Here is a 27,079-nt window from a genome sequence, read left to right as displayed (position 1 = left end):
CCACTAGACCTTATAAAATGTTTGAACGGGTATATTCTTCTCAGTGATTACTAAGTATCTATCAGACTACATTGTCCGTAGCTCACCCCGAAAGCTCGGTGAAAGCGATGATCGTGACAAACGAAGTGGGAAAAATTGTTGAATCTTCACAAGGCTTGTGATAAAGCTCCGTTTACCGGACTAATCAAAAGCAGGAGAGCAAGTATCCCAGGGATTCGGGGGATACATTTGAGTAAGTGCCCATTCTCCCTCCTAATCGATTGCTTTTATAACTAGGTTACTGAAATATCCCCCTAATCTGATGGGCTACATTGGAATACACAGTAAACGTTATTCGTGCCAACATCCCTGATGCCCGCGATCAGTACCGCTCAGTAAAGCAGTTACGGAAAGCAATTTTTAAGGTTGTGGTTAACTGCAAGGATTCAAAAATCGAGGCTCTGATTCTGAAACTTAGTGACCTCCAGCTCAAAGGTTAACGCCCGCCACTCCAATTCCCAGTGGAAGGCGCTAGTAGCCGAAAGGCTCACGGCAAAACAAAGTCGCCTACAAGGGCTAAATGACTGGCTAAATGAGGGCGAGGCACGTTGTCTTGCGGAGGTGAACGAGAAGGCCCAGGCAAAGAGCCACCAGATGCTTGTCTGCAGCGATCGCGGCGCCGAAGAGGTGATCCAGACCACATTATCGCTGAGGGTTCGAAGGAGGAAGGTGATGACATATCCGAGTATGAGTTTTGAAAGGTTCATGAGCAGGGTTACGATGGTTCTGGGTCGGACACCGAATATAGCCCGGACGATTCAGATTTGAAAGCTCCTAAGATATCGACTTGACTCGATGTCTTCAAAAGCATTTGACCGGAAGGAAGGTATGGCTGCGGTTCCCTGACAAAAGATGCTTGCAAGAGACCAGCGAGATGATCATACTCGCCACTTGATGGCGCTGTCTGCACTCGTGGATCTTGAAACAGTCAAGCTTGCACATCACAATTAACTACGGGTCTGGCACGCGAGGTCGTTTCATTTTTTTTTATATATATTGATACCCTCAAACTGTTGCTTAGGGGCTTTTTTCTACCTTCTGAATCAAGGATTTTGACTGCGAAGAGACGGTCATTGATATAGATGTATGGTAAAGTCTTCAAGATTATATGTGATATCGGGATATTGACACACTAGGTATACGAGAGACTGCGGGGGATGAAATAAAAATATCTTCACCAAGACTTAATCAGAGTTTCAAAATTTCACTTTGGGTCATGTTGATAATCCGTCCGCCGTTTATCAATGTCCGTTAAGAGCATCTAAGCTTACAGCCAAGCCTTTTAGTCACATGATCCCAGGCGAAATCATGGATTTGTTCTCTTTGTGCAGCAGCTTTATTTTTGCCTAAAACCATGAATATTTCAAAATATTCTGCCTCGCCCTTGAACACGCAGCATCGAACCGCATAATCGCGTAGTCTAGTCTGAATCGTCATGTCAATCCCCCAGTAATCGGGACGTGGACTGTATACCAGAGCTATAACAAAAACTTAACTTACTAGATCCGGGGACCATATTATTTTAGTTTGTTACAGAGGTACCCAGTACGACCTCTTGTATGGCGCAAAGCATTACGGAGGAAGTTTACAATACCATAAATACGAACCATTCCCTATCGATTCGCCCTGATCAGCCAACCACAACTGCTCATCGCCGCGGTGGGACCGCCACGGGCTCTCCCGGTCTTCTGCGGGAAGGATCGTCCGGCTTCTATTCCATAGCTCAGGTCCCTCTCTGTATTACCCCCATGTCACATTTTCTAAGTGGTCCCCGTGATCCCCGTAGTCCCCGGTCTCCGAGTCCAGGTCCCCGACAGCCGTTACGTGTCATACCTCACTTAGGAAAGGCGCCAAATGTACGTGATTACCTTGATGAAGCCCTTCGCTTGGTATTCTGGATCAAAAATATCAGTGACACCTGTTTGTTTCGGCTTTGCTTCGTCTTTTCTTCAATATTGGATCTCCCAATAACTCCACTATACATGTATTTGTTACGGTTGCCGGGAGACTCGACCTCCATGTCTCCGAGGAATGGATGTCTCGGAAGGCGATCGATCCTCTTGTTTGGAGGGTCGATTTGAAGATCATCACGACAACATGTTGAGGCCAAATTGTAGAACTATGCTATCCAATAGTGTACAGAATAAGCCAGAGCAACCCCGTTTTCGCTTTCCTTAGGGCAACACTATACACAATCTAAACAGACTGACAGCTGCAGGCATTCACCGCTCCTGTAAATCGATCCGTTTCGAACAATCTGCATAGTTATATGTAAAAAGATGCAACTGGCCCTATGATGTGCAACTGTCCGATTACCCAGATGACCCAAACCAGCTTAGTTTCATACAATGCAGTACAGGTGGGTCCCAGTTCAGTACGAGTACCTTACCAGTACCCGCTCGACTTGTTTTCTCGATGTTTCTTTTCTCCCTCCCTTCCCCTCCCCAGACTCTCCTTCACTCCTTCACCGTCACTTGTATTTTCCACTCTGCAGATCCTAGTCAACTCTTCTACATTGAGGGGTTAAAGATCACCTCCATCCGCTTTTTATTCCGGCGTCCCGACAACCGCGCTCAACCTAGCATTTTGTCCCCAGCTTTCTACCTCCACGGATTGCGATTTTGGTCGAACTCACGATTTATGACGAAACGAACACCTTGTACACCCATTTACATTTAATATCTCGGCCCTACTATCTATACATCCAACTGGCGGAAACGTGGTAACCTCAGAGACGAACATCTAAAGTGATGGCATCAATGGATGCTCTGGTGGCCTTCACCCACATGAAAGACAACCTCCCTGCATGGATTACCCGCGTATCAGAGCTTGCAGCACACACCCACACCAAACACAATGAATACTCTGCAGCCTACAGACGCCACGCGAACTTCAAACCCCGCCGACGCAAACACAGCTCCGTGTGCTCAATCCACACTGATGATCTCGTTCCAATCGCACAACGCAAAGAACCCAGCCCAGAACCGCCCGCGGCGGTGACACCCAGCGACACGCCTGATGCCGGTCAACGCTCGGGTCGCAAGAGACCCTCCGACGAAGCCCCATCCGTCGAGTCAAATGAAGAGTACGCGTTTGTGAGCACGAGGCACAATGTTATTATTGAATACGACGGTCACACACAGAAGACGCTCGAGGCAATTGTTCGGGATATCGGAGTGGCAAGGAACAACATGCGACGAGCGAAGATGGCAATGATGCCGCGTACTGGTATCCGCGCCGGTATCCTGAACCGAGGCCCGAACTTGGACATGCCAAGCACAGCATCAACGCAGGCTTCATCGCCACTTTCCTGCATCCGGAGTACCCGGACTGCACCTGGAGTTGTCGGCGTCTCTGGATCCACCGTTCTTCGGAAAGAATCGCCCTTCGACTATGCCGACAAGCAACTGGAACTCGCCCACTCGCTCTGCGAGACAGCAGCTTACCAAGTTCTCCGATCTGGCGATTGTGGAACGGAACTCGACGGGGTGGAAGAGAAATTCAAGATGCTACTTGAGGCGGCAATCAACGAGGTGGACCGCATTATGGCCGAGAAAAAGCAACAGGAAGACCTAGAAGCACAACAAGCTGATGGGACTGCGAAAGATGCACCTCCCAAACCACCCCCGACCCCTTCCGCAGCGCGACTCGCCAGAGTAGCCGCAATTGCTTCTAGCAAGCCCTCAACGACCACCGCAGACGCCATTGAAGTCGACGACAACTCCTCCCTATCGGCCGAGTCAATCGACCTCTCCGCATTCCGATCATCAAGGATCCGAGTGTAGGACTATTACCACATCACCTCATATTACCGATTTAGCGTGTCTTGAAAATCCTTCCAGTATACATTGCCAGTTGATACCTTCGATTTGTTGGGATACCATTTATTTTCTGTCTCGGATTGGTCTTTGGAGACCTTCTCTACCTGCATATTTGACTGCGATCGATTTGTGATTCTGAATTCGCGCATACCTTTCACCATTCTTTTACTTTTTTCGCTACCTGTGTTTCGCTCAACTTCCCTACTGTCCTTTGACCACACTTTCCACGGACTCGCTTTTCTTTTTTTGGGATACCATTCTCCTGTCTGTCTCTTGCATCAGCTCATGACTCATCCTGGAGAGCACGGCGTTGGCACTGGCGTTTCTATCTCCTTTTTTTGGGGGGCAACACTGATTTGGTTTCATTAAACCTAACGGAGTTTGGGATTTTCTGCGTTACCTATACCAAGCCATTTGCAGTAAATCTTCGGCTGGAAATTGACCCTTCATCGAGGTTCTACTTTCAATCTCAGGATCTTGGACTCGGGGATGGCGTACAGTAGTCTCCACAAAAGACTGGTACTACAATCGGAGGCGTAACAGCCCCGACATGACATCCTACATCCCACATATTCCACAATGATTTGATCAAGTTCCACCGCTAATCATGTACAATATATGAACGTTCTTCTCATTGGTTCTCATTTCTTGTAGGAATCCTAGACTTACTTGGCTCGGTCACGGTCCCATGCCCATGCACGACCGGTAGTACCCAGTCCCTGTCTTGAGTCCGCACTGACAAGCAGAGATCATGCAAGGCTCCGCTGGCTAATTTTCCAAGCGAGCGAATCGTCCAGCGTAGCATTTGATAGGGTCTTTCAGTGGGGGCTAGCACGGGGAGTCATTTAGAGTGATTGGTACCCAACTTTCCTGAACAGGTAAACAGTCGGGCGAGAGAGCTAGCGTCGCGGCTAATAATAACACTTGCGGGTAGAATGCGCCATGTCCAGTAGCGGCCAGGCTACCAGGGTAACGCTTACGGGGCGGGAAAAAAAATCCTCAAGCGAAAAGATTTATATTAAATCCGACCCTCTATATTTACTACCTTCTCGAATTGTTTGCGACTCAGATACCTTTTCCCCACCGTAACCTGGCACCGTCTTGCCAAAGTGGCAATTGGATGGCGATCCTCCCTTACTGTGCGAATTGACTATTACAAAGTAGGTGTACGTGTTCTGCTGCTTTGGTGTGTGTGCAGTATGTGTATGCATGGCATGTACATCATCGAGCATGAGGCACAGGCATTTGCGCAATACGATTCCAAATAGCAAGGATAGCCTTGATTTTCAAGGAGCGCGGGATGCGCAGTTCTCTGTAGAGTATTACTGTACTTCCAAGACATGGCATACATGGGTATCCGGATCGGGAACGCCTCTTATACTGTAGGAGTGTGGATGTGTGGGTTCTGGATGATGACTACAGTATAATACATGTACAAGGGCGAATTTGTGGTTGTGGTCTAGACACTGGTAGGTTCGGTCGATCATGGATGGCAGTTATTAGATGTCCGCCTATTATATCGCCGAGACAGGGATGTTGTTCACTGACAGGGACAGTATACGCCGTCATTGTGGACATTTACGATTACGATTAACTTACCATGGTCTGCTCGTATTACGTCCATACAGTACATTTGTACGGAGTACGAGCGCTTCTTTTTTTAAGTTATCTTAATTCCCGAGTACAGCATGTCGTCTCGGCTCTCGTACCTTTGAGAGACGGCCGGCGTCTCATGTTGAGCACATCCAGCCTCTAGAACACTAACAATTTCAATCGAAGGTTCCATCGCGATGTAATCGACCTCTTAGTTTGAACTTAGAGTAGATTAAAGGGGTTGGCTTGGCTGTCAACGGTTTCTTCTGTTCCTACAGTATGGAGTCTGGTAGGTAATATGTTCACAAGACTAGATCTTAGCTACTGTGAGAGTCAGCTCCTGCCCCGCGCGCCCGTCCCCCTGGATAGTGATCGACCCCCTGTGTGGCTCGGCTGAGGTGGAGTCGTATTTTCATTCCTTTTTGGGGGTCCGAAGAATAGCTCTTGTATTTTACGCATGGCAAAAGTACCATGCAGTAGTTTGGAGGGGTGGAGGGGTGGATGACTGCGTATTCAATAGTGTTGAACAGTGTCTTGTAGGTGTAGGTGTTGTAGAGTGAATGGTACGGAGTAGAGTCGGGTTAGTTGTTAACTTCTCTCCCGTCCCAGTGGAGAATGCCATATAATGCAACCTTGGGAAAAGAAGTTATTTTAACATATATCGCAAGCGTTTAAGCGTAACCAAGACCTAGTATCACCATACAGTTATATATACAGTACATGGACCCCACCCCGCTAGCCACAATTGACAGGTGACAAGGGAAGAGAGCAAGCCACCACCGTCAATCACGCCAATAGCTACCCGGAGGACAAGGATGAGTCTCTATCTGCCGTGGTGCCAATGCCAGTACCCAGGATGCGAGCAGGATTATACAAGAAAACTCGGTCTCTTGTCCCAGCTAGGCAAGAGGGTCTCGCAGGATCCTAGTTTGATAAAGGGGTATACAAGTATGTATCTGAAATAGTAGAGCGATTTGATATATTAAATATGCATGCAATGGACCACACATCCTGTTCGTTTGTACACATACCCTTGTTTCATGTGGGAGATCCTGGGGTGGTGATAAATGTCCATTTCTCGAAATACGGTATTACGTGGCACATGACGAGTTTATTACGGGCGTGTCTTGTACGCATATGTCGATGTAATGCGTGATACATGCATATTTCGTATTGATATCGTCGGTGTGAGTGGTGATGTCGCTTGCGTGTACTCGATATGGGAGGGCATACATATAGTTTATGTAGGATTATCGAGGTTGGAGACCACTCACAAGAAGCTTACTTGTAATGAAACAGATGTGGGTGCTGTTTAATACGTTGTGTATGTTGTGTATAGCAGTAATTATGGACCTGGGGAGGCTAAATGTATCTCGATTGACAAAAGTACCTAATGATTATCTCTGTGGACTGTTCGATCCTGGGCACCACCTTTCCTTTTTGTCTTTCCTTTTTATATAGATATAGAGTCGAACGATTTATGATATTGAAGCGTTTATTAGGTCGCACGCTTGGTTTGCTAGTCACTTTAGAGTCAATATGGTCATCACTAACAACGGAATTGCGTTGATATATATCTTGGGTCACAACTCGACATTATCCGACCTCAAATGATGTTCAAATAAAGAAAACAATGAACCCTACCACCCCAAAACGTCAGTAGCCGCCCAAACAAGTATGCACATATAATCTAGCCATTTACTCTAGACGAAAGCAGACTGAAGACCAACTGATGACTACGAGTGCGTGCCAGGGAGCGAAGATATCATGGGATCAATACTCCGTACAGTCGACTACTCTGTAACCTATAACAGAGTGAGCACCCCTTATATAATAGTACTCAGTATCAAGTCAAAAGACCAGACGAAAATACATCTAACCTACAAAAAACAAACACACAAATAAGATATCCATTCGATTTGTGAAACCCCCCAAAGGGGAAGATGAATATAGTACAGGTCATCAGCCAAGACGCAAGACATCATCAAGCATGAAACAAAGGACGTGCACGCATGTATTCCAACTTCATGGCGAGCATCACAAGCTGCAACCGAAATATCGACATGACGCATGAACATCTCACCACCAATTAACATTTTAAGATTATAGGGAAAAGAAAAAGAGAAAGGCCAGGGCTACATGTACCAAAGCAAGTAGATGTAGACTCCCAAGCTAATCCTAGATGATCCAGATAGAGATAAAGAGACAGAGATTGGAAAGAAAGGAAGAAAGAGAAAGCCTTGATTAGAGCTGATCGGTGGTTAAGACGATCGGTTGGGTATCACAGTTTACCGAAACCGAGTCGGGGACATGCCAAGTCATGTGTATGTGTGTACAAGGGCAGATCCCTTGACCCGGATTGAGATATCGTTTGACGAAAGACGGGAGTGCGGAGGGATGGCGCTTAGTAGGCGACCTTCTCCTCGTAGATGGGGGGCTCGCCCTTGTCCACGTTCCAGCTGATCTTGCAGTTCTCGTCGAGCCAGGAGTCCTCGTCCGTGATGGGGATGACGCGCGTGGTGTGGGCGACTTCCTGGCTGCTGACGCCGAGGGGGTCACGAGGAATCCAGAGGAGAGGAGCCTGGGCGGTGATGGAGGGGTGGCAGTAGGCATCACGCTCGGCCTCGGCTGAGTACGTGGGCATGATCTCCGTGGTGGGGACTAGCTTGCGCAGTTCGTGGTAGCTGTTGTACCGGTCTGGGCGGAGGAACTTGGTGAAGATGTTGGCCTTGGGTGGGGTGGATGGGGCCTCGGTAAGACCCTTCTCAGCCGAGTCGACGTTGCCGACACCGTTGTTCACATCAGCGACGCCGCTGTCGCGGGGAGCGATGGTGGAGCTGGCGGGGACGTTCGTGTCGTCGGACTGGGCCTTCTCACCTGAGTTGATGGTGGTCTTCTCGGCGGCGAGGAGAGCCTCTTCTTCGACCTCGAGGTTCTTTGGCAGGTAGTTGAGGAGAGGCTCCATGGCGCCGTTCATCGAGATGTGGTACAGGATGACGAAGACAAGGAAGATGATCTCCAGGATCAGAGGAGCAACAGCAATCTGGTTGGAACCGGAGGCCATGGCAAACAGACCGATCAGGCAAACCATCAGCAGGTAGCAGCCAACGGTGAGATGCTGCAGACCACGGGGGTAACATCTACCCTGGGTGTCGATGTTGGCATTCGACACGTATAGGAGGTTGTACCGGTAGGCGAAGTAGAAGAGGTATAGACCGATAGTACCGAAGCCCATGACCAATGGGGCAATGCAAGAGTAGGTAATGGCTATGAAGCAGTCAGAATTGCATCAAACAAACCGTCCAAGGGCAAACTTACCAACAACGGTCAACAGGGTGACGCCAGGGTAGACAGTACCCCATCCAAGACCAGACAAATTCGACCAACGAGTGTACATCTTACGGGGAGTGCTGTCCAGGAACTTGCCCAGAATCTTTCCGAGGATCAAAGGAACAATTTGGAGCAAAGCACCGGAACTGAACGACAATCCTTGGAGGATAATGTAGGAAATGTAGAAGTTGGCCGAGAGAGGAATCTTATTGGCCAGCAGCGAGGCAGCCGAAGAAGGGTCGTTGATGATGGAAGTCACAACACTGGTGGCCGCAGAGGCGAGAGTAATCACCAGGAAGACCTGCACAACCTGGAAAGCGAAAAACCAGTTCTGAACGGTCAACTCGATGGAGGCAGCACTGGGTTCACCACCCCACTTGGCCATCAAGCGAAGAATGATAGGAACGAGAGCAATGAGAATAGACATCAGGACAACGGGCAAAAGACCGGTAATAACACCCTTGATCCATGAGGGGACACTGTTAATGAAGCTCAAGAAATGAACCTTGTCGATCAAAGCGTTAATGTTGGAGATGGCACCAACAGCAGCAGTTGGGATGGCCCAGAAGATGATCAAAACACAGACAAAAGCAATGGTAGCGGCATGGCGACCGAGACGCTCCCACCACTTGATGCGGAGATTGGCCCAGATAACCTGAGTAGGGTCCAAGCCGATATAGCGAGGGCTCATGTGCAGAGGGAGGTTGTGAGCGACAGACTGGTAAGAAGCCTGGGCATCGGACTGGTGGTAGAATTCAACAAAGATCGAAGAGACCAACTTGACATCACCAGCACGGTGCTTAGCCTGCAATTCCTCGATTTCAGGATTGAGACGCTCAATTTCGGCACGAGCCCAGTTGATAGTGTCAACCTTCTTGCCGATCAGCATCTTGAGACGGTGAGTGGGACGGTCCTTGGCCTGGACCCAGCGAGCAGCGACAGAGCCAGACTCATCATCGAACTGGCCATCCCCAATTTCAGTCTCGGGGTTTTCAGCCGAGCCCTGCTTCTTTAGGGCCTTGTTGCGGGCCTTGTTAGCCATAACGATGAGCTTAGTCTCGGCACCCTCGAGCTTCATCGCGGCGCTATCACGCTCCTTGACCTTCTCCTCGAGCTCCTTGGTATCCGAAGCGACCCAGACGTTCTTGACCTTGTCGCGGCCGAACATGGTGCGGACCTTCTCCTTGTTCAGGAGATCAGAAGTCACCGCAGTGAACAACACAGTGCGGGACGAAATGCGATTGGCATAGGCAGGAGAGAACAGGTAAGCCTGGCGCAAGTTGATATAGAAGATGTGCTCGCGAGTAACCATGAAGAAGACGAACGCAACGAAGATCCAGGAAATAAAGCAGTGCGCAAAGTAGCGCGCATACGAATTCTTGCCAATGTTCGAAATAGACAGCAGGTTCAACTGGGTCTGACCACCACCACCGGTAGCATTGACGGGCCACAGCACCGGGAAAGTCATGCAGCAGCCAACAAACAGCAAGACAGAGCACATCTTCAGGAATCGGAGCAGAAGATAGGCGTCCATCGAGTGGTGCTGCAGAACGTATGTATCGGGAAGCTTGTACATGGCCTTGATCCAGTCCACCAAGCCGGTCGGGGTATCGGGGGTGCGCTCCCAGCCTCGCAGGTATCCAATGTAGGTTCGGGGCATGTACATCCTGCGATTGGTCTTTCGCAGGATAATGAACAGAAGCACCATCACGGCGAAAGACACCAAGGCAGGAACGAGGGTCGTCACCAATCCTGACGCTGAGGGCGACGCAGTCGACGGGTCGTCCTGGTTTCCAGTCAGTAAACAAGCTTCAGCTTTTGCGACCAGACACACGTACCGCGCGAGCCATCAGCCGGTGAACACCGACGTCGGCCATAGTGAAGGATTAGAGATTAGACGGATGTAGATAGTATATTCAAGATGTCAAACACGAGTATGTCGAAGGGGGTTGAGTCTCCCCAGGTGTATGGAGAAGGAAAGGAAAAAAAGAGAAAGCTTAAGGTTGCGAGAGGGGCATGTTTTACGATCGATCTGAATCTACGTAATTGGAGCATCTCTCTACAAGGGGGATTTATTCTTCCATTTTTTTTGTCTCTTTTTTCTTTTTTCAGTTAGAGTAGGAGCTGACGAGCTAATTACTCTAGCGTTACTCCCCTGTTCGGGCCTCCACTCCTGGTGGCGAGTGATCGATCCAGACTTGCAACACTGGTACGCCGAGATGCGACCTATGATAGTCTGGTTCCCTGGAGTCAATGACTCTTTCGACATCTCTCGCGTAGATCGTCTTCTTCATTCTTCGTCTTTTGTTAATGCCTGTATCGTGTTGACCCAGCCCAGCCCCCAGCCCCCAGCCCCCGGAGAAGACCGAGTCACCGCCACAGCAAGCCACATGTCTATCTTCAAGCTACTTCAGCCGACAAGCTACTTCACCCGACGTCGATCATGACGCTCAGGCAACAGGGATGTTCAAATGGTTACGCAAGGCGCCGTGCGAGACAAACTTCTCCCGTCTCAGTTTCACACATAACATAACAGTTATTTGGTTCGATATGAGTGTCCCTTGGGGTATCCAGGGGTTCTGTCTCCACCACAGAGGCCAAAGTCCGGAAAAGGCACACATTTTAGCACATCGTATAAGTTTTACCAGTAAGAGTACACGGCGGAGAAGACTCAGACATGTTTGAATTTCATTAAGATTGCCAACTCAATAATGTGGTCTATCACACGTGTAAATCACGAAGCCCGATATACGAGGATCATCAAATGAGGATTTTGCGCTGGCACTAGTTAGCTAGGCCGCCAAGAGTAGCTAGTGGGCTGCACTATTGACAAGGATCTGATGGGCCGAGATTTGCATGAGACTACCTGCGAGTTCAATGTTTGCCTTTTGTTCTTTCTTCTCATTTCGTTTCATTTCTTTTCATTTCTCGACATCTTTCCATTCCACGCCTTGGGACGCACCCCAGATCACAACGGGGCTGCATTTTTGCGCCACAGCTGGAAAAGGGGGTCCCGGGGGAATCTACATGTTCAGCAGGTGGAATGCGCATGAACCATGGGCACTGTGTCATGGATCCAATCCAATCAATATCGTCATGATAGTCATTTAGTGCCATATCTTGTGGTGATCGGCGATCTCTCACTTTAAAATGTGTTAATGTAAAGTGTTTAGATCGTTTGCGGTGTACGGAATAGTCTCGGCGTACCAGTGTTCGGTATCTCTCTCCAATGCCCCAAAGCAGAAACGATCTGTGTAGGCCGAGGTTACAAGCGAGTCCGCTCCCCTGGTTCCACTGCCGAACCCGTGGACTCTATGACAATTACACTTTCCCAGCTTTTGGGTCCCGCCAAGCCATTTCGTTTGTGATATCAGATCTGAAAATAATAATAATTGCATTTATTGCCTAAGTTGGAGCTCCTCTTCAAAGACATGGACCCCGCGGATAGGTGTGTGCAGAGAGAGGAAGCTCATGAGGATCTCGTTAAATTGGAATTGAAGGTCGGGTGGGAGTTGCTTGTGACATCGGAGCAACTCGCCTGTAGTCCAACCACGTTCGGGGTCCCGTAAATCGGAATCATACCCTTCCTCCAGCAGTAACCAGAGTAGCGTTTCGCAAGCGGGATCATGGTCAAGGTGGTGCTGTTTCACCATGGTGCACAACTGTGCCAGGAACCGATCGGTTTTATCGGGGGAATCTTGGAAATACCAGAGTGCAGCTGTGATATAGATGAGGGCTGCGGTTCGGCTGACCTCTTGGGTCTGTGCGTCGCGAACCACATATATGCGCCAGGCCTGCGGGACCTGAGAGGGACGCGGGCCGCTGGACAGTAGAGAGAATAGTGGGCTCTCCATTTGGAAAGTTTTGCGTCGGTGAGGTGCTTTGAGGAGGTACCCTGGCGTGTTGTGCCGTCGCATTAGGTCTTTGGCTCCACGGAGAAATGTGAGTAGCCAATTTTGCTCGGCCTGGTTGATCTTGGGCATTTCAGGTGTCATAATGTATCGCACGTAGTGAATGAATGTTTCCACGGGTACGTTGCTTCCGGTTCGCGGCCGCATAAGTTGAACGGCTCGATCGACATGGACTTGGGCCTTCTGTTTACTCCCGAATCGTTCCTCGTGCAAGGCCATTCCGGCCAATGCCATTGCAAGGTCATCCGCTTTCACTTGCATGGAGCCCGAGGTTGCCTCTTCGATGAGTTTGGTGGCTTGACCGACGTGGCGCTGTATTTCCAAGCTGTCTGTCACGCCGTAAAGTTGTGCTTTCCACCGCGCACAGTATGCAAGGACGACCGCTTTGAATGTGAGAGGGTGTCCCATTGCTGTACGGAATATTTGGTTCTTTAAGTAGAGGTTCTGCCCAGACCAATACGTTAACTTGCTGGTCCAATAGTCGGCCAATTCGAGATCTTCGGGGTCGTATTCCATTGGAAGACTGTCGAATGGATCTTTTCGAGAAGCATCGAGTATCGTGACAGGCGAACCAATGTGTAGTGGTGGACGAGGCTGAGAGGGCGGTGTCACATTGGAGAACCTAATTTGAAGTTGCTGCACACCAGGTCAGCATCCATAACCATCACCAGTATCCGACCTCGCAGCTAGGCTGCCAGAACCTTGACTTGGAGTGACTGGATGAAAGCAATTCCCATACCGAAAATTGACTGGAGGAAGATTCTTGCGCAACTGTCGAAGACGCATCGGATTCAGTGTCGGCGATGAGTCCTGCATCTGCCTTCACCGGCCATGCGATACCACCGGAAGCTTTCTCCGCGGAGCCATGTGACATCTTGCGCTGCTTTCTTTTCTCTTGTACATGATGGCGCATAACATGAGCGCGCTTTTCTTTGGACGACGAGTTCGAATCGACAAAGTAGAAGTGTTGACTCTTGGGTGGTTTGTTCTTCGAATCGGGAGCGCGACGTCGGCGTCCGGCTTTCGAAGTTTGAGGGCCATTGCTAGAGGGTGCTATAATGAATTCTATATGTTAGCCGCTGTGAAGTGCTCGAGTTTCTCTCGTGCGTAAAATAAGCATACCCGAAACTTCCGGCTTAGGCTGGCCCGAAGGGGTAGCACTCGAGGCCAGTGTTGATTTGATCAACGGCTCCTCGTTCCCAGACATATCGAGATGCGGGAGATAGAAGACTTCCTTCAACGTAATGCAATCTTTCACAGCTGCATACCGAACCGACGACCAACAAAATTCCTCCAGTCAAGGACTCGGGATTCGGAAGAAACCATCGCAAGATGCACGTCCTATAAAGGTCACAGGGTTAGGAGACTATGCGCGAAGGGTCTCGGAGGGGAGGATGTGACCGAAACAGGCAAAATGGTAATTATACATACGACGTAATGCAAAGCGAGGGGGGGAGTAATTCCCCGAGGGGGGAATGAGATGTGATATGGGTCTTAAATGCAGGTGCTGGGGGTGTTGGGTCTTAAACCAGCAGACACCGGGATCCTTGTGGGCCAACATAGACCCGTACGGGAATCGGATCAGGAGTACATTTGGCACAGGAATGTCAACGGTTATGAGACCAGGCACCTAAGAGGGCTTAGACGTAACGCAGCCACTTGCCTGGATGGGACGAAGATCCGACCATTCCCAGCTCGAGTGGAGGGACCCATGTTACATAAGCAGCATCTACTATTACCCGATTGGGACATAGGTCGCTACTACATAGGCCCGCTTCTCTCCTTCTTTGCTTCTTTATGATGTGTCTGGTCGGGTACTTTCGAGACTGCAACTATCACCATATATATATCTCTATTTGAGTTCATCCTTAGCCCTGTACTGACAAAAGTATAACGTAGTCAGCTGCATGATGAAACGCAGATGCCAAGCTTGAGGCGGCGGCAATAGACTTAACACGAGCGATGAGACTTGGTGGCTACACTACTGACCCTGTTGCATACAACCTTGGCACCTTCTACTTTCAGTCACATCCTTGCCACACCTATAGATCGATTCAAATGCCCCAGCTATGATTCCCATCACATACCTTTAGATATGTGGTCCCCAAGCAAACTACCTCATATATTCTGTGAATAGCGTAAGAAGCCTTGCAGCACTCTTCTCGACGGCCAAAGAATCCAAACAGATCCGGTTCACATTTTATACTAACGTCTGGCAGCATCATCGAGGTTGATAACATAACATCCCCGTATTGCGTCGCTATAGCCGAAGTTAAGTCTAAACGTCCCTGATGCAGGAGTGAAATGGTTTTCTAAATTCACAACAAATCCGTCAATCCTTCGACTCCACAGCGAGTTCTTCAAGACCACGATGCCAAGCTCTCTCTACTGAGCTAGTAACCAATGGCTCATTTCAAAATGAACGAAATGGATACCCGCCACGTTTTTGACTAGTGCCGAAAAAGACATCGGAGTCGGATTTCGACTGCCAAACTCAGCGCGCAAAGAGCTCGATCCGGTTTTAGATCTATCAACCCAGCCACAACCGCCTGTTTGTTTTGAGTTTGACCACTTGCAGTCCAAAGAAGAGCTGAAATATGATGCCAAGCTCTTGTGTGGTGCTCCTCACATCTGTGTCAACGGTTTCATGATCAAAGTTCAAGGAGGATAAAATTCGGATCGCCGGGTCTGCCGAGGTGTGGGAGCAAGACACGGCTAGAATGCCGACAGCAATTGGAAACGTCACCATCTTCCCTGGGCCCACCCCGAGGGCCTATTCCTCTCACCCGTCTGCAGATCTTCGCCGGGATATACGGTAGTTGAAGGGAGATCACCGGCAGACGTGTGTTTATTCGATCTGGATGGCATTTGTCAGCAGACAACTCGTAGACTGGCTCCTGCTTGATAAATAGTGCACGACCCAGCTCGGGTTTGACGACTTATAAGTTAAGCACAAGGATTGCGGTGTCATTGCTAGAATTTCCATCACATTGACTACCGTAACTTATAGGACGATTCCACTTTAAATGTCTTCTTTTTTAATGCTCTTTTTTATCCCCATGCGCCACAACCCCCAGAACAACAGGGAAGCGCAGTGACATATAACCTTTCCAATTTTGCGCAAAGAGAGTGATCGATCTGTATATGTTTATAATATAACTTTTCTAGGGATGGTGCATATAGCGGTGAGAGGGATCAGGGATCAGATTGGCTATAGATTTCACTCCAATACAGGAGAATACCGATTCTTCTCAACCAGTATAGATTTATAAGCCATGTCCCGCGGGATTCCAACTGATTACATAATGACTTACATAAGAAACCACTTAACGCGTCGGAGAGGATCAACTGTTCTCCCGTTCACGCGTTCGCGTCGCGCGCGTTGCCCAAGGAGACCCGCGAAAAACTAAGATAGCAATCCCACCGAGGCCACGCTATCACCTCTCCACATCCATTTTTCAGACGTGAGAGCTTGATACCCCTTCTAACTGGCCCCATTCAGGCCGTCCGCTCTCTGCCATGTCTTCGCTATTTGATGCTGTGATTCAGTCCGAGTTGGGCTCTGGCCCTGCTCGCGAGAACTTCCAATCCGATAACCTCCCTAGCTCTCGGCGCTCGGAGAGCAATGGTCCAATGAGTGATATGAATGCTTTCCCCGATGACCGAGTCGTGGGAGCTGGTAACTCAGCAGTCAGCCGTCTTCGAAACCCATATGCCCCTGGCCCTCCACCCGTAATCGATGAGGCAGGAGAGAAGGTTCAGCAGAACTTCGAGGAGCTGCTGGAGACATTCGTGGATGAGCCGCCATCATCAGCGCCACCATCATCGGGACAAGTTCTCAGCAAGAACTATTACATTGCGCAGATCAAGGGCATGAAAAAATTCGAGCTATCAACTCTCTATGTTGATTTCACCCACCTCACATCCTGGGAGAACCCTATCCTTGCAGATGCCATCGCCACACAATACTACCGATTCCAACCTTTCCTCACCAAGGCGCTCCACAACCTCATCGCCAAGTATGAACCGGAATATTTTGTCTCCCACCGATTGACCGCTAGCGCCTCTTCGCAAGCCAGTACTTCCGTTGCCTCCGCATACGCGGGCGTTTCTGACAACCCCGACCTCGAGCGTCAAATCCGCGAGAAGACCCGTCACCAGCAGACCGACAAACTGTTTGCCCTTGCATTTTACAACCTACCTTTGGTTTCCAGATTGCGACAGCTTCGGACAAACCAGATTGGTAAATTGTTGTCTGTCTCGGGAACAGTCACACGGACCTCCGAAATCAGACCGGAATTGTCTCTCGGAACATTTATTTGTGAAGGCTGCAAGACTGTCGTCCCGAATGTGGAGCAGACCTTCAAGTACACGGAGCCAACAGAGTGCCCCAACAGCACCTGTGGTAACCGAGTAGGATGGCGTCTCGACATCGGAAAGAGTACATTCGTCGATTGGCAAAAGGTCAAGCTCCAGGAATCATCGCACGAGATCCCCACTGGTAGTATGCCACGGACAATGGATGTGATCTTGCGTGGTGAGATGGTTGACCGTGCCAAGGCTGGTGAACGCTGCATCTTCACCGGTACCTTGATTGTCGTCCCCGATGTCAGCCAACTTGGTCTTCCGGGTGTTCGCCCTGAAGCAGTCCGTGACAACGGTTCCTTCCGAGGCAACGAGGTTGGCGGTGGCGGGGTCTCTGGATTGAAGTCCCTGGGAGTCCGTGATTTGACCTACCGACTGGCCTTCCTTTCTTGCATGGTCACGCCAGACACAACCACCCCCGGCCAGAAGCCAGAACAGCAATTGAATGGCCAGTCAAACAACATCTTGGCTTCCTTGAATCAGAACCAGGAGGCTGATACCGGTGATGAATCAGCCCAGGAAGCTTTCCTGCAAAGTCTCACGCCCGCTGAGGTGCAGGACCTGAAACAGCTCGTGCACTCAGAATACATTTACTCCCGATTGGTGGACTCGATTGCGCCGATGATTTGGGGTCATCGCCAGATTAAAAAGGGTCTTCTTTTGCAGCTGATCGGTGGTGTTGCCAAATCGACAGAGGCTGAGAGCCTGCAACTTCGTGGTGATATCAACATCTGTATTGTTGGCGATCCATCCACCAGTAAGAGTCAGTTCTTGAAGTATATCTGCTCTTTGCACCCCCGCGCAGTCTACACCAGTGGTAAAGCCTCTTCCGCTGCTGGTTTGACTGCTTCCGTAGTGAAGGATGCCGAGACAGGAGAATTCACAATCGAAGCTGGTGCCCTGATGCTTGCAAACGGTGGTGGTATTTGTGCCATTGACGAGTTTGACAAGATGGACATCCACGACCAAGTCGCCATTCACGAAGCCATGGAACAGCAGACCATCTCTATTGCCAAGGCTGGTATCCACACTACTCTGAATGCTCGTGCATCTATTCTTGCTGCCGCCAACCCCGTTGGTGGCCGTTACGACCCCAAGACCACCCTTCGCAACAACTTGAACTTCAGTGCACCAATTATGAGTCGTTTCGATGTGTTCTTTGTCATCCGTGATGACCCCAAGGAGTCCGTTGACCGCAATCTGGCAGAGCACATTGTCAACGTTCACATGAACCGAGATGAGGCCGTGGAGCCGGAGTTGAGCACTGAACAACTGCAACGCTACATCCGATTCGCACGTACATTCCGCCCTGTTTTCACTGACGAGGCAAAGACTCTGCTAGTCGAGAAATATAAGGAGCTGCGCACCAACGACTCCCAAGGTGGCATCGGCCGCTCTTCTTACCGTATCACTGTCCGTCAGCTTGAGTCCCTGATTCGTCTTTCAGAGGCTGTTGCCAAAGCCAACTGTGTTGAGGAAATTGTTCCCAAGTTCGTCATCGAAGCCTATGATCTCCTCCGACAGAGTATCGTGACCGTCGAGAAGGACGATGTTGAGATGGATGAGGAAGTACCTGGTGGCACAAACAACGCCGATGAGGACCAGGAGATGGGAGAAGGCGATAACGAAGGCGATAGCCCTATGCGCGACGTTGAAGCTCCCCAAGCTCCCGCCCAGGCCGAGCGCCAAAAGACCAAGATCACCTACGACAAGTATGCCAAAATCTTAAACAAGATCGTGAGACGTGTGCACGAAGACGAGGTGAACTCCGGCGAGGGTGTTGAGCAAGAAGACCTTGTGCTTTGGTACTTGGAGCAAATCGAAGGTGAACTGAATACGGCAGAAGACTTGGAGCGCGAGCGTGAGTTGACTGTCAAGGTCATGAAGCGCATGGTCAAGGTTAGTTCCCATTCTTTTCCTATATCTGAATGCTCCCACTAACACATTCATTCTATAGGACAAACTGCTGCTACGTATCTCTGGATCCGGCCTCACTGACGATTCTACGCCCCAGCAAGATGAGGGCAAGGTTCTCTATGTTATGCATCCTGACTGTGTCTTTGAGGAAATGTGAGCCTAGACACTCTGTTTTCATCTCGTGGGCTGGTTATATGTTTCTTCTTCCATGCTGTCTTAGGGTTCTTGATTGTGTTTAGCATTTTCAACGGGTTAAATACAAGGAGCAAGGGGTTATGAGTGATGATATCCGTCTGATTTCGTCTTACGTTGTTTAATAGGACATGAATGATACTGATTTATAAATTCAACTGCCATGATCAAACTAGATTTAACATTAGTTCCCGGATGATGTAAAAGATTCGATATTAGTTATATATAGCTCTTGCAAATGTACAAGGGCCACATCTGGCCGGTAGCAACTCTTGAAGTAAATAATAGGCCGTCCCTTTGTTATAATTGCGCCCAACAGTGCATGTAACTTGATGGGATCGACTTGATAATGACTGTGGAGATCAAAGGGCGGTGAGTGCTATTAATTTGGCAGAAAGAGGCGGTGTACTGCCCATTCCAGCACTGCGGAGTGGATCTGACCAATAAACGCCTCTGAAATCTCGATAGCATCGACCATCTAAAGACAGAAAAAAAAAAGAAATACAACACCGCAACTCATCAATCATGTCGCACGTCATGGAGCATCCCTCTCGAGCCAAGAGAAGAAAGCTCGATGATCCGAACCCAGCTGAACATATTAAAATTACGTCCGCAGCCCAGCTCCGTGAGCTGTTGGCCGTCCAGCAGAATGCCCCGTTGGCGAGGCAAGGTGAGCCAGGCAAACAGCCACACGAAGCTACTAAGAAATTGACGTTATTTTAGGCATTGTCAAGTTCAAAGAGTTCCTAGTATCAATAGGACAGACAGAAAAGGATCATGATAAAGCGCAGAAATTGCGCGTCCTCAAGTCTTATTGCGACAAGCAAATCAGTACCCCCGCAAAAGAGGATGAGACTGCAGTCTGCTTCCCAGACCTCATTGCGTCGTGGGCCTTTGGCGATGGCAACAACAATGAACCCCTGTTGACGAATGTCCCTTCCGTTCTTGCTATCTTCCTCAAGACTATCTCTTCAGAATTGGAATTCCGGGATTTCGGAATCGCCCTGTGCAAGCATCTCCTGCAGAAAGATCAACTGAGGTTGTTTAACCGCGGTCTTACAGCAACTAAGTCTAAGGAGCACCTTATCTCGCCGTGTCTTCGTCTGCTCACTGAAATAGTGACTTTCGATGGTGGAGCAGTGGCGCGACAGCTGTACCTTCGCCGTTACATTACTTTCAAGCGGATGGAGGTCTTTTTAACTCCCAACAAAGCACAGGAGGCCGAGGATGAGTCTCACAAGTCAACTCTCAGACGCAATGCTCAGCGATATCTGCTTGCGAACCTGAGGGTGCAGCATGCTTCCGAGAAGGGCGATATCATTGAACAGCACAAGATCACTCGGTCTTTCCTTGAGCATATTCGGAAGGATCCTCGTGATATTGTGATGGAGATCATCAAGGCCATTGAAAGGGATGTGGTGCAAGACGCTGGTCTGTCCCGGAAGTCGAAGAGCAAGTTCTTCAACCGCAATAACCTTGAACGACTGGTTACCCTCTACGGTTATGACCGTGAATCTGATGAGCCCAATCCCGATGGAGTTTCGATTGCCAGTGAGATTCACCGCATTATGATGAACATCTGCAAGACTGCCGGACTTGGTGTGCTTTTGCCAGAGACAGGCTGGTACCCGGTTGGAACTGACCCAGAGACTCTGCCTGCCGATGATGATACATGCATTGAATTGGGGCTTGATTCTCCGATCTATGTGGATAAGTACAGAGAGTCTGTCCCCGTGCGGAACGGCTCTCTTTCTTTCCTCATCCAGTGTCTTCGACCTGATGTGGATAGTCTCCAGATTGAATTACTGGTCACAATCTTCAAGGTGGCACCAGAACTCGTCGCCGATTTCTTCACTAGAAAGACTATGTTCATTTCGGATCCGAAAGCTACGCCTTCATGGATGGCAGAGTCTGCTTTCCTCTTCTCAACTGTTCAATTGCCTGTTCCGGCCAACTGTGGTTGGAAGGATAAGCCGCCTATCCTGCCCCCGCCAGTGTCAATTGCCATTGAAAACATCCTCCCTCGTCCTCTTAGTCAAAAGATCATGACCCGCTGTCTGAACCAGAACGCCGAAATCATTACTCTATTCGCCGTCCGGATTCTGACTCTCGCTTTCACTAAGCTGCGGGCTGTTTTGAAACTTTTCCAGGGAGAACATGGGCAGGGGCAGCTGTTCTGGAACCAGGCTTCTTCCAAGTTGCTCGCGGAGTTTTCTCGCCGCTGTCCCTCTATCAAGGACGTTGTTCTTCTCTTCCGACGAACTGACAAGGAGGACTTGCAGCAACAGGAAGCTGTTGCAGAGCTTCTCACATGCTATTACGAAGTGATGCCAGACATCGCCTTGGAGGAGAACTTTGATGTTTCTCTAGTTTTGGTGGATGTATTGAAGCGATTGGAAGACAAGGACGTCGGTGCAGATGATTCCGAGTCTCTTTTGAGTCAACTGCAAAGCCTTCTTCAGATCGCCCAACAATCTGCTTCACTGCGTTGGTGGCAAAAGCCTAGCAACATGCAGTATTCACCCTTCACCTCCATTCTGAAGGTCCTTATGGATACCGCGGATAAAGACTCTTCGCGACGCATCTCTACCTTGCTTAAGACTGTTCTGGTTGAAAATTCCATCTTGCAAAGTTCCCCACATGCATTCGCGTCTGTCTTGACAAGCCTTGAGAACTCGGAGCCTGAGGCTCTGCATCATCAATTGGTCTTTTTTGACAACTGTGTTTCTCGTGTTGCTAAGAAACCTGTGCACTACATCGACATGCTTGACTCTCTTTCCAAGGATGAGTCTGGAACTGTCAGCGCTCTTGTGGCTGTCATTGTTGAACAATGGCCGTTCGTTGTAAAGAGCGGTGATGAATCAACTGAAGCTGCCGTTGGATCATGGATTGCAAGCCTTCTGGGCAACCTCAAACATGCCGGCGAAAGCACCAAGGTGCTCAAGGCTGCCCGGGATGCATTGGTTGAATCTACCGAGACTAAGAAGGTTAAGTCGCTTCTGAAAAAGTCCTTGAAGGGTACAGAGGATGCAGACACGGTCGACAAGATGGAGATTGACTCTGGCTCCAATATGCCATCATCCAAAAAGAACCCTACTGTCGACCTTGAGGAGATCTTCGGATTCCTGCCCACCGAAGGCACCACTCACAATGCCCTGCACAAGTGGGAAAGAGAAGAAGTTGAGCAAGCAGTGGAACAAGGTCGCATTGCCGAGTTGATTCTCTGCCTGTGTTCTCAGCACGAAGAAATCCGGAGACAAGCCTTTGCCAACCTTGTGCGCTTCATGGCGAAGCTCAAGGAATCTAAATACGCAGAATGGCGCACGGTCTACACCCTGACAGGAGAGCTCCTCGAGACAGTCAACACAATTGGCATGGATAAGCCCGTTCCTTGGATCGTTGGCGAATGTGCTGCAAACTGCCTTGCGGTTCTCACAAATCCCCTCCATAAAGTCTACGGCAAAGTCAACAAGTTCCTGCAGAAAGCACCATTCTGGGAAGTCGAGAAGATCCCCACATACTGGGTCGACAAGATCCTTCTCCACGAGCCTGAATTGGATGACGGCTATTTCGATGAGATCGACTGGCTGCTCGGCCTATTTGTCAAGGCGCTCCGCACCGAGGCTGTAAGTCAACTAATAATGTGCCCCCAGACTTTATAAAAGAGACACCAGCTAACACATCTAATATAGGATATGGAAGTCTACAGACGTGCAAATGTCTTTGAACGAATTCTCTCCCTTTACCAGTCCCCCACCCTCAGCCCAGCAGCTCGACGAAAGATCCTACATATCGTCTACCGTGCCGCCCAAGTCGGCGGTAGCACTACCCTGATCACCCGCTCTGGTGTCATCAGCTGGATCCAGATCCAAGTTGCCGAAGCCAATGCGAAGGAGGCTGCCCAACTCTCGGCCCTTGCAAAATCTCTGTATGAGACATGTGATCGGGAGCGTGTGGATGGCTGGAGTAATGGAACTCTTGGACGTGTCATTGATGAAATTCAGGGACAGGCATAGATGTTGGACGTCTTGTACATTAATATATTGTTTGCATTAGCACAATAGGGACTTTCAGCGTTTGAGTTTCATGCATGTATCTGTAGTATTGATTTGAGGTTATATTGCGTTGTTGTCATACATCGTCAAGCTAGGAATTCTAATAGAAACAGAAGTAGGCCGTGGATGCTGATTTAGTCACCAGACAAGATGAAAGATACGTCAAATTATTAGAAAAGCAAGACATAGATGTAGCTGTAACCTAGGTACGACTCATATCGATACACAGCTGAAAAGTGCAACTGGTGGGTTTCGCCGTTTGGCGTATCACACCAAAATCGCACGCTGGACACCTCTGCTCTACCTCCCCTCGAACACACAATCACAGCGCAACAAGTCCCAAATTTGCCTGAAATACTCCAATCTGACCGCAAGTAAGCTCAAGTGAAGGTGTTTGACAGTACGAGGTTCACACCCGAGCTCCGCCTTGAGACACCGCCATCGCCACAAGGTGGCTTGTGGGCTTCTCCTCATCCAACCTCTTTTCCCAGATACAACCATCTACGTTACCCTGCTCCCATTCACATCCTCCTAATCCTTTGATTACCTCGGAACTACCTCATCTCCTGCTACGGATTCTTATTTTTCTCAAGCCAATGAACGTATCATAATCGTGAAGAAAGCCCACACACGCACACCGTCCAAGACAGAGCCGTCATGGCGCGACGGTATGAGATCGCCGAGCTGTTATGGCTGCGAGAATCTCCCCTCGTCGCAAAGCCCTCCGGCCTGCCTCCGATTGAAGAATGGATGTATGTGGCCGCCGCTCTCAATTCCTCAGGTTGTCCCGCACTGTCCACAAAAGACTGACCGCACCATCTAGGCCCCAACCAGACCCAACAACGCAGCGCAAGCAACAAACCCCTCGTGACCCTAACAACCCAAATGAAACTGGCACGGGCCGACGGCCCAGCTTCTTCGAAGCGAAACATATCTCCCGAGGATCCAATTCAGGTGGGAATATCTCCCTTTTGTCGATTATTGGCGTCGTGATCAGTGTGTGTATGGACAAACTTGCTAATCCGACCTGCTTTCAGAGGACATTGTGCTCGGTCCTCCCAAAACTGCGTTCGCTTCATCTCGTATTGGCGGCAAAGGCTCTTTCGACTTGACACCGGAACGGCCAGTTCGGCACCCTGACACGGATGAGAAGAATGACAGATTCAACTTTCGAGATCGATTCTTCAAGGATCGCGATGCCACAGATAAAGATTTTGCTGGGCGAGAGGGGAAGCCAGGGCCACTGAATGGCCGGCGCGGGGAGAGAGAAGACTGGAATGCTGGGCGCCCGCGTCGCACATTTGGTCCAGATGATCAGGAACGCAAGCCGAGACGGAATGGCGAATTTGACCGATGGGAAAATAAGGATGGCCCTCGGGACGTCAATGCTGAACGAACCCCCCAGAAGGAGGGCAGATTCCCCCCGCGCAAAGACGGACAGACCCCACGATCTAAATATGAAGGAAGCTGGTTCCGCGATGAGAATAACGGCAATAGCAACAACCACGAGGGCGCCGAACTTGACGATGACAAACCACCGCTGCGCAACCGAGAATGGCGCCAGAACCAAACCCGACATGGCACTGAGCGCGAGTGGAACCGCGGTGCCAAATTTGAAACAGAGCCTGAATGGTTGGATGCCAACGACCGAGACGAGCCACGACGAGCACATACCCAGGAGGACTTTGAACGCTGGAAGGAGCGTATGAAGGCTGGATCGGGAGCAGCTTCGCAAGGCCCTACACAGGCCGAGGAGAAGAGAGAAGCGAATGCTGAAGCGCAAAAGGCGGAGACTCACCGTACCGATGGTGAGATCTTCAGCAATTCTGGCACTCCTTTCATGTCGGACAATTCTATGGAACGTTTCTTCGGTCTCTTGGGAGACTCAAAAGCCCAGCCCCAAGCCCAGGCTCAGGCCCCCGAGGTCAGCACTCCCAACTCCGCCGAGTCCGCCGCCAAGAAGGACCCTTTCCCCTTCCCAGGAAAACCTGGAAAATCATCTCGTTTCGCTGGCCTATTCAGCCCTATGCCAGAAAGTCCTGCCAGAGAGCCCGCACCCGAGCCCTACTTCCCCTCTCAGTCGGTACCGGCACCGGCACCGGCACCAGAGAGCATGCCTCTTCCCTCCCACAATGCCGACCAAGAAGGTTTCCAGCGCATTTTGCAGATGCTTGGAGGCCAACGATCAGGAAACTCTACGCCTCAGCAGGCAGGCCTTTCCCAGCCGAGACATTCATCGCTGCAGGCGGAGCAACAACGAGCTGCTATGGCCATGTCATCCCCCTCTAGGGAACCCCATAACCAAATGGACTTCATGGGCTCTGGTCCAGAGATTCCTCTGTCTCAAGCTGGTGTCAAGGATCCTCAGTCACTGGAGAGGGCACACTTGCTTCGCCTGATGCAGCAGGTTCGAGTCGGCCCAGCGTCTGCTGGCAACCCATCGCAGCAATCTCCCAGTTCCGGTATTGCTCTTCCCCCCGGTCTGATGCCAGAAGGCATGCCACGTCCTCCCCCTGGTCTTCCCGCGCAGAAGGCCCCAAGCTTCCTCGATGACCCGGCGATTGCGAACATGCAGCGCCCAGATAGCGAGCAACTTCGTCGCCGACCTGCTAACGGCCCGCCCGTGGGCTACTTTGATGACATGCCCTTCCCCCAGGGTAACCAAGGCCCTATGACTCCTGGCGGTCCCATGACCCCCGGTGGCTCCCGGCCTCCACAAGGTCCACACCAGCCCCCAATGGGTCTGCAGCGACCCCCGGGGCTGGACCATCTGCCTCCTCCGGGGTGGACTGGTCAGCCCGTCCCGCAACAGGGCAACGGACCAAGCCCCATGGGTCCTCCTCCCGGCATTCCCACCCCTGGCCGTGGCATGAACCCCAACTTCCCACCTGGCATGCTTCCTATGCCTGGTAACGCACCCCCGCTCAACGAGCGCCAAGCCTTCCCCCGTGGCCCGCCTCCCGGCATGATGCCTCCTCCGGGGTATATGAACGGCCCTCCGCCCGGCTTCCCTCCTATGCCACCCAACCCAGAGGCCATGATGGGACTTGGACCTGGTGGCCAGGGACCTTTCGGACCGGGCAACCCAGGACCGCAAGGCCCTCCTCCTTCGTCCCGACACCTGCTTGAAATGTTCGGCCAGCCCAACGGCGGTGACCCCCGTGGCGGTATGGTCGGGCCGGGCCCATTCAGGTAGATGGCCACGTCTTAGAAACGGATCTTGTTTACATTTCCTTGCCCATTAACTGCCACATTCGCAATTTATGATTTATCCGCGCCAGTTTTTGGAAAAGTGATGTAACCAAATGCTCAAGATCTTCGTTTCTCATCTACGCCCACCTAAACATCACAGAACGCAACCTCCTATTGAGATATCAGAATACCCTTTTCTTTTAAATGCCCCGTTTTCCTCTTCTCTTCTCATGTATTTGCTGATGCCCTTCGGCACACCGATGCCCGTGTCTGATAACTGTTCTCCACCCTCTCCCCCGCGTTTAAGCCTTTGCTGCGTTGGCTTTGGCTACCTTGGTGATTTTCTTTTTCCGCATTTCTTACCGGGGCTTTCTTTTTCCTTAGGTGTTCTTGAAGTTTCCCATAAGGGTGTGCGTTCTCGCTGTGTTTCTGGTGCTGGCTCTGTGGAATGAATCAATATAACCGTCTCATTGCGGTTAAGGAAATGCGTCGATGGAGCTCTCGGTGAATTGGTTTCTATGATCTATGATCTATGGTCTATGGCGTCTCTGGCCTTGGCTGGTTCTCGGTAGATCTATACCCCTACCATAGATGACGGTTTAGTCTCGAATCTATCTATTGCTTGGTCGGGATTCTAATCTTTGTAGCGTGATCGTAGGTCGAG

At 50.2% G+C, this 27,079-nt stretch overlaps 6 protein-coding genes across 6 annotated transcripts; 4 read left to right on the top strand and 2 right to left on the bottom strand.

The window, feature by feature from the left end:
- Positions 1-2,789: 2,789 nt before the first annotated feature.
- N7446_008613 (uncharacterized protein) lies at positions 2,790-3,824 on the top strand (the record flags this gene model as incomplete). The annotated part of the gene is made up of 1 exon (XM_058517358.1): positions 2,790-3,824. One exon carries the CDS (start codon positions 2,790-2,792, stop codon positions 3,822-3,824), a length of 1,035 nt encoding a protein of 344 aa, XP_058371004.1.
- Positions 3,825-7,857: 4,033 nt separating this feature from the next.
- Positions 7,858-10,737, bottom strand: N7446_008612 (uncharacterized protein; the record flags this gene model as incomplete). Its single annotated transcript, XM_058517357.1, has 3 exons — positions 10,622-10,737; positions 8,772-10,569; positions 7,858-8,720 (listed from the first exon to the last, which is right to left on the bottom strand). Exons 1-3 carry the CDS (start codon positions 10,658-10,660, stop codon positions 7,858-7,860), a joined length of 2,700 nt encoding a protein of 899 aa, XP_058371003.1. The 5' UTR covers positions 10,661-10,737.
- Positions 10,738-12,181: 1,444 nt separating this feature from the next.
- On the bottom strand, positions 12,182-13,901 carry N7446_008611 (uncharacterized protein; the record flags this gene model as incomplete). The annotated part of the gene is made up of 3 exons (XM_058517356.1): positions 12,182-13,330; positions 13,434-13,747; positions 13,817-13,901. The coding sequence occupies 3 exons, from the start codon at positions 13,899-13,901 to the stop codon at positions 12,182-12,184; spliced, it is 1,548 nt and encodes a 515-aa protein (XP_058371002.1).
- Positions 13,902-16,213: 2,312 nt separating this feature from the next.
- Positions 16,214-19,133, top strand: N7446_008610 (MCM DNA helicase complex subunit MCM6; the record flags this gene model as incomplete). The annotated part of the gene is made up of 2 exons (XM_058517355.1): positions 16,214-18,958; positions 19,017-19,133. 2 exons carry the CDS (start codon positions 16,214-16,216, stop codon positions 19,131-19,133), a joined length of 2,862 nt encoding a protein of 953 aa, XP_058371001.1.
- A 560-nt stretch (positions 19,134-19,693) lies between these two features.
- On the top strand, positions 19,694-23,343 carry N7446_008609 (NPA1/URB1 family protein; the record flags this gene model as incomplete). Its single annotated transcript, XM_058517354.1, has 3 exons — positions 19,694-19,838; positions 19,892-22,794; positions 22,861-23,343. The coding sequence occupies 3 exons, from the start codon at positions 19,694-19,696 to the stop codon at positions 23,182-23,184; spliced, it is 3,372 nt and encodes a 1,123-aa protein (XP_058371000.1). The 3' UTR covers positions 23,185-23,343.
- A 537-nt stretch (positions 23,344-23,880) lies between these two features.
- On the top strand, positions 23,881-26,419 carry N7446_008608 (uncharacterized protein; the record flags this gene model as incomplete). The annotated part of the gene is made up of 3 exons (XM_058517353.1): positions 23,881-23,975; positions 24,047-24,177; positions 24,261-26,419. 3 exons carry the CDS (start codon positions 23,881-23,883, stop codon positions 26,417-26,419), a joined length of 2,385 nt encoding a protein of 794 aa, XP_058370999.1.
- Positions 26,420-27,079: the final 660 nt, after the last annotated feature.

This window comes from Penicillium canescens (assembly GCF_028828765.1).
Source record: "Penicillium canescens strain IBT 15451 chromosome Unknown utg000005l_segment0_segment0, whole genome shotgun sequence".
Lineage (NCBI taxonomy): Eukaryota > Fungi > Ascomycota > Eurotiomycetes > Eurotiales > Aspergillaceae > Penicillium > Penicillium canescens.
The sequence above is the reverse complement of the archived record's forward strand: the minus strand, read 5'-3'. Positions and strand labels throughout refer to the sequence as shown.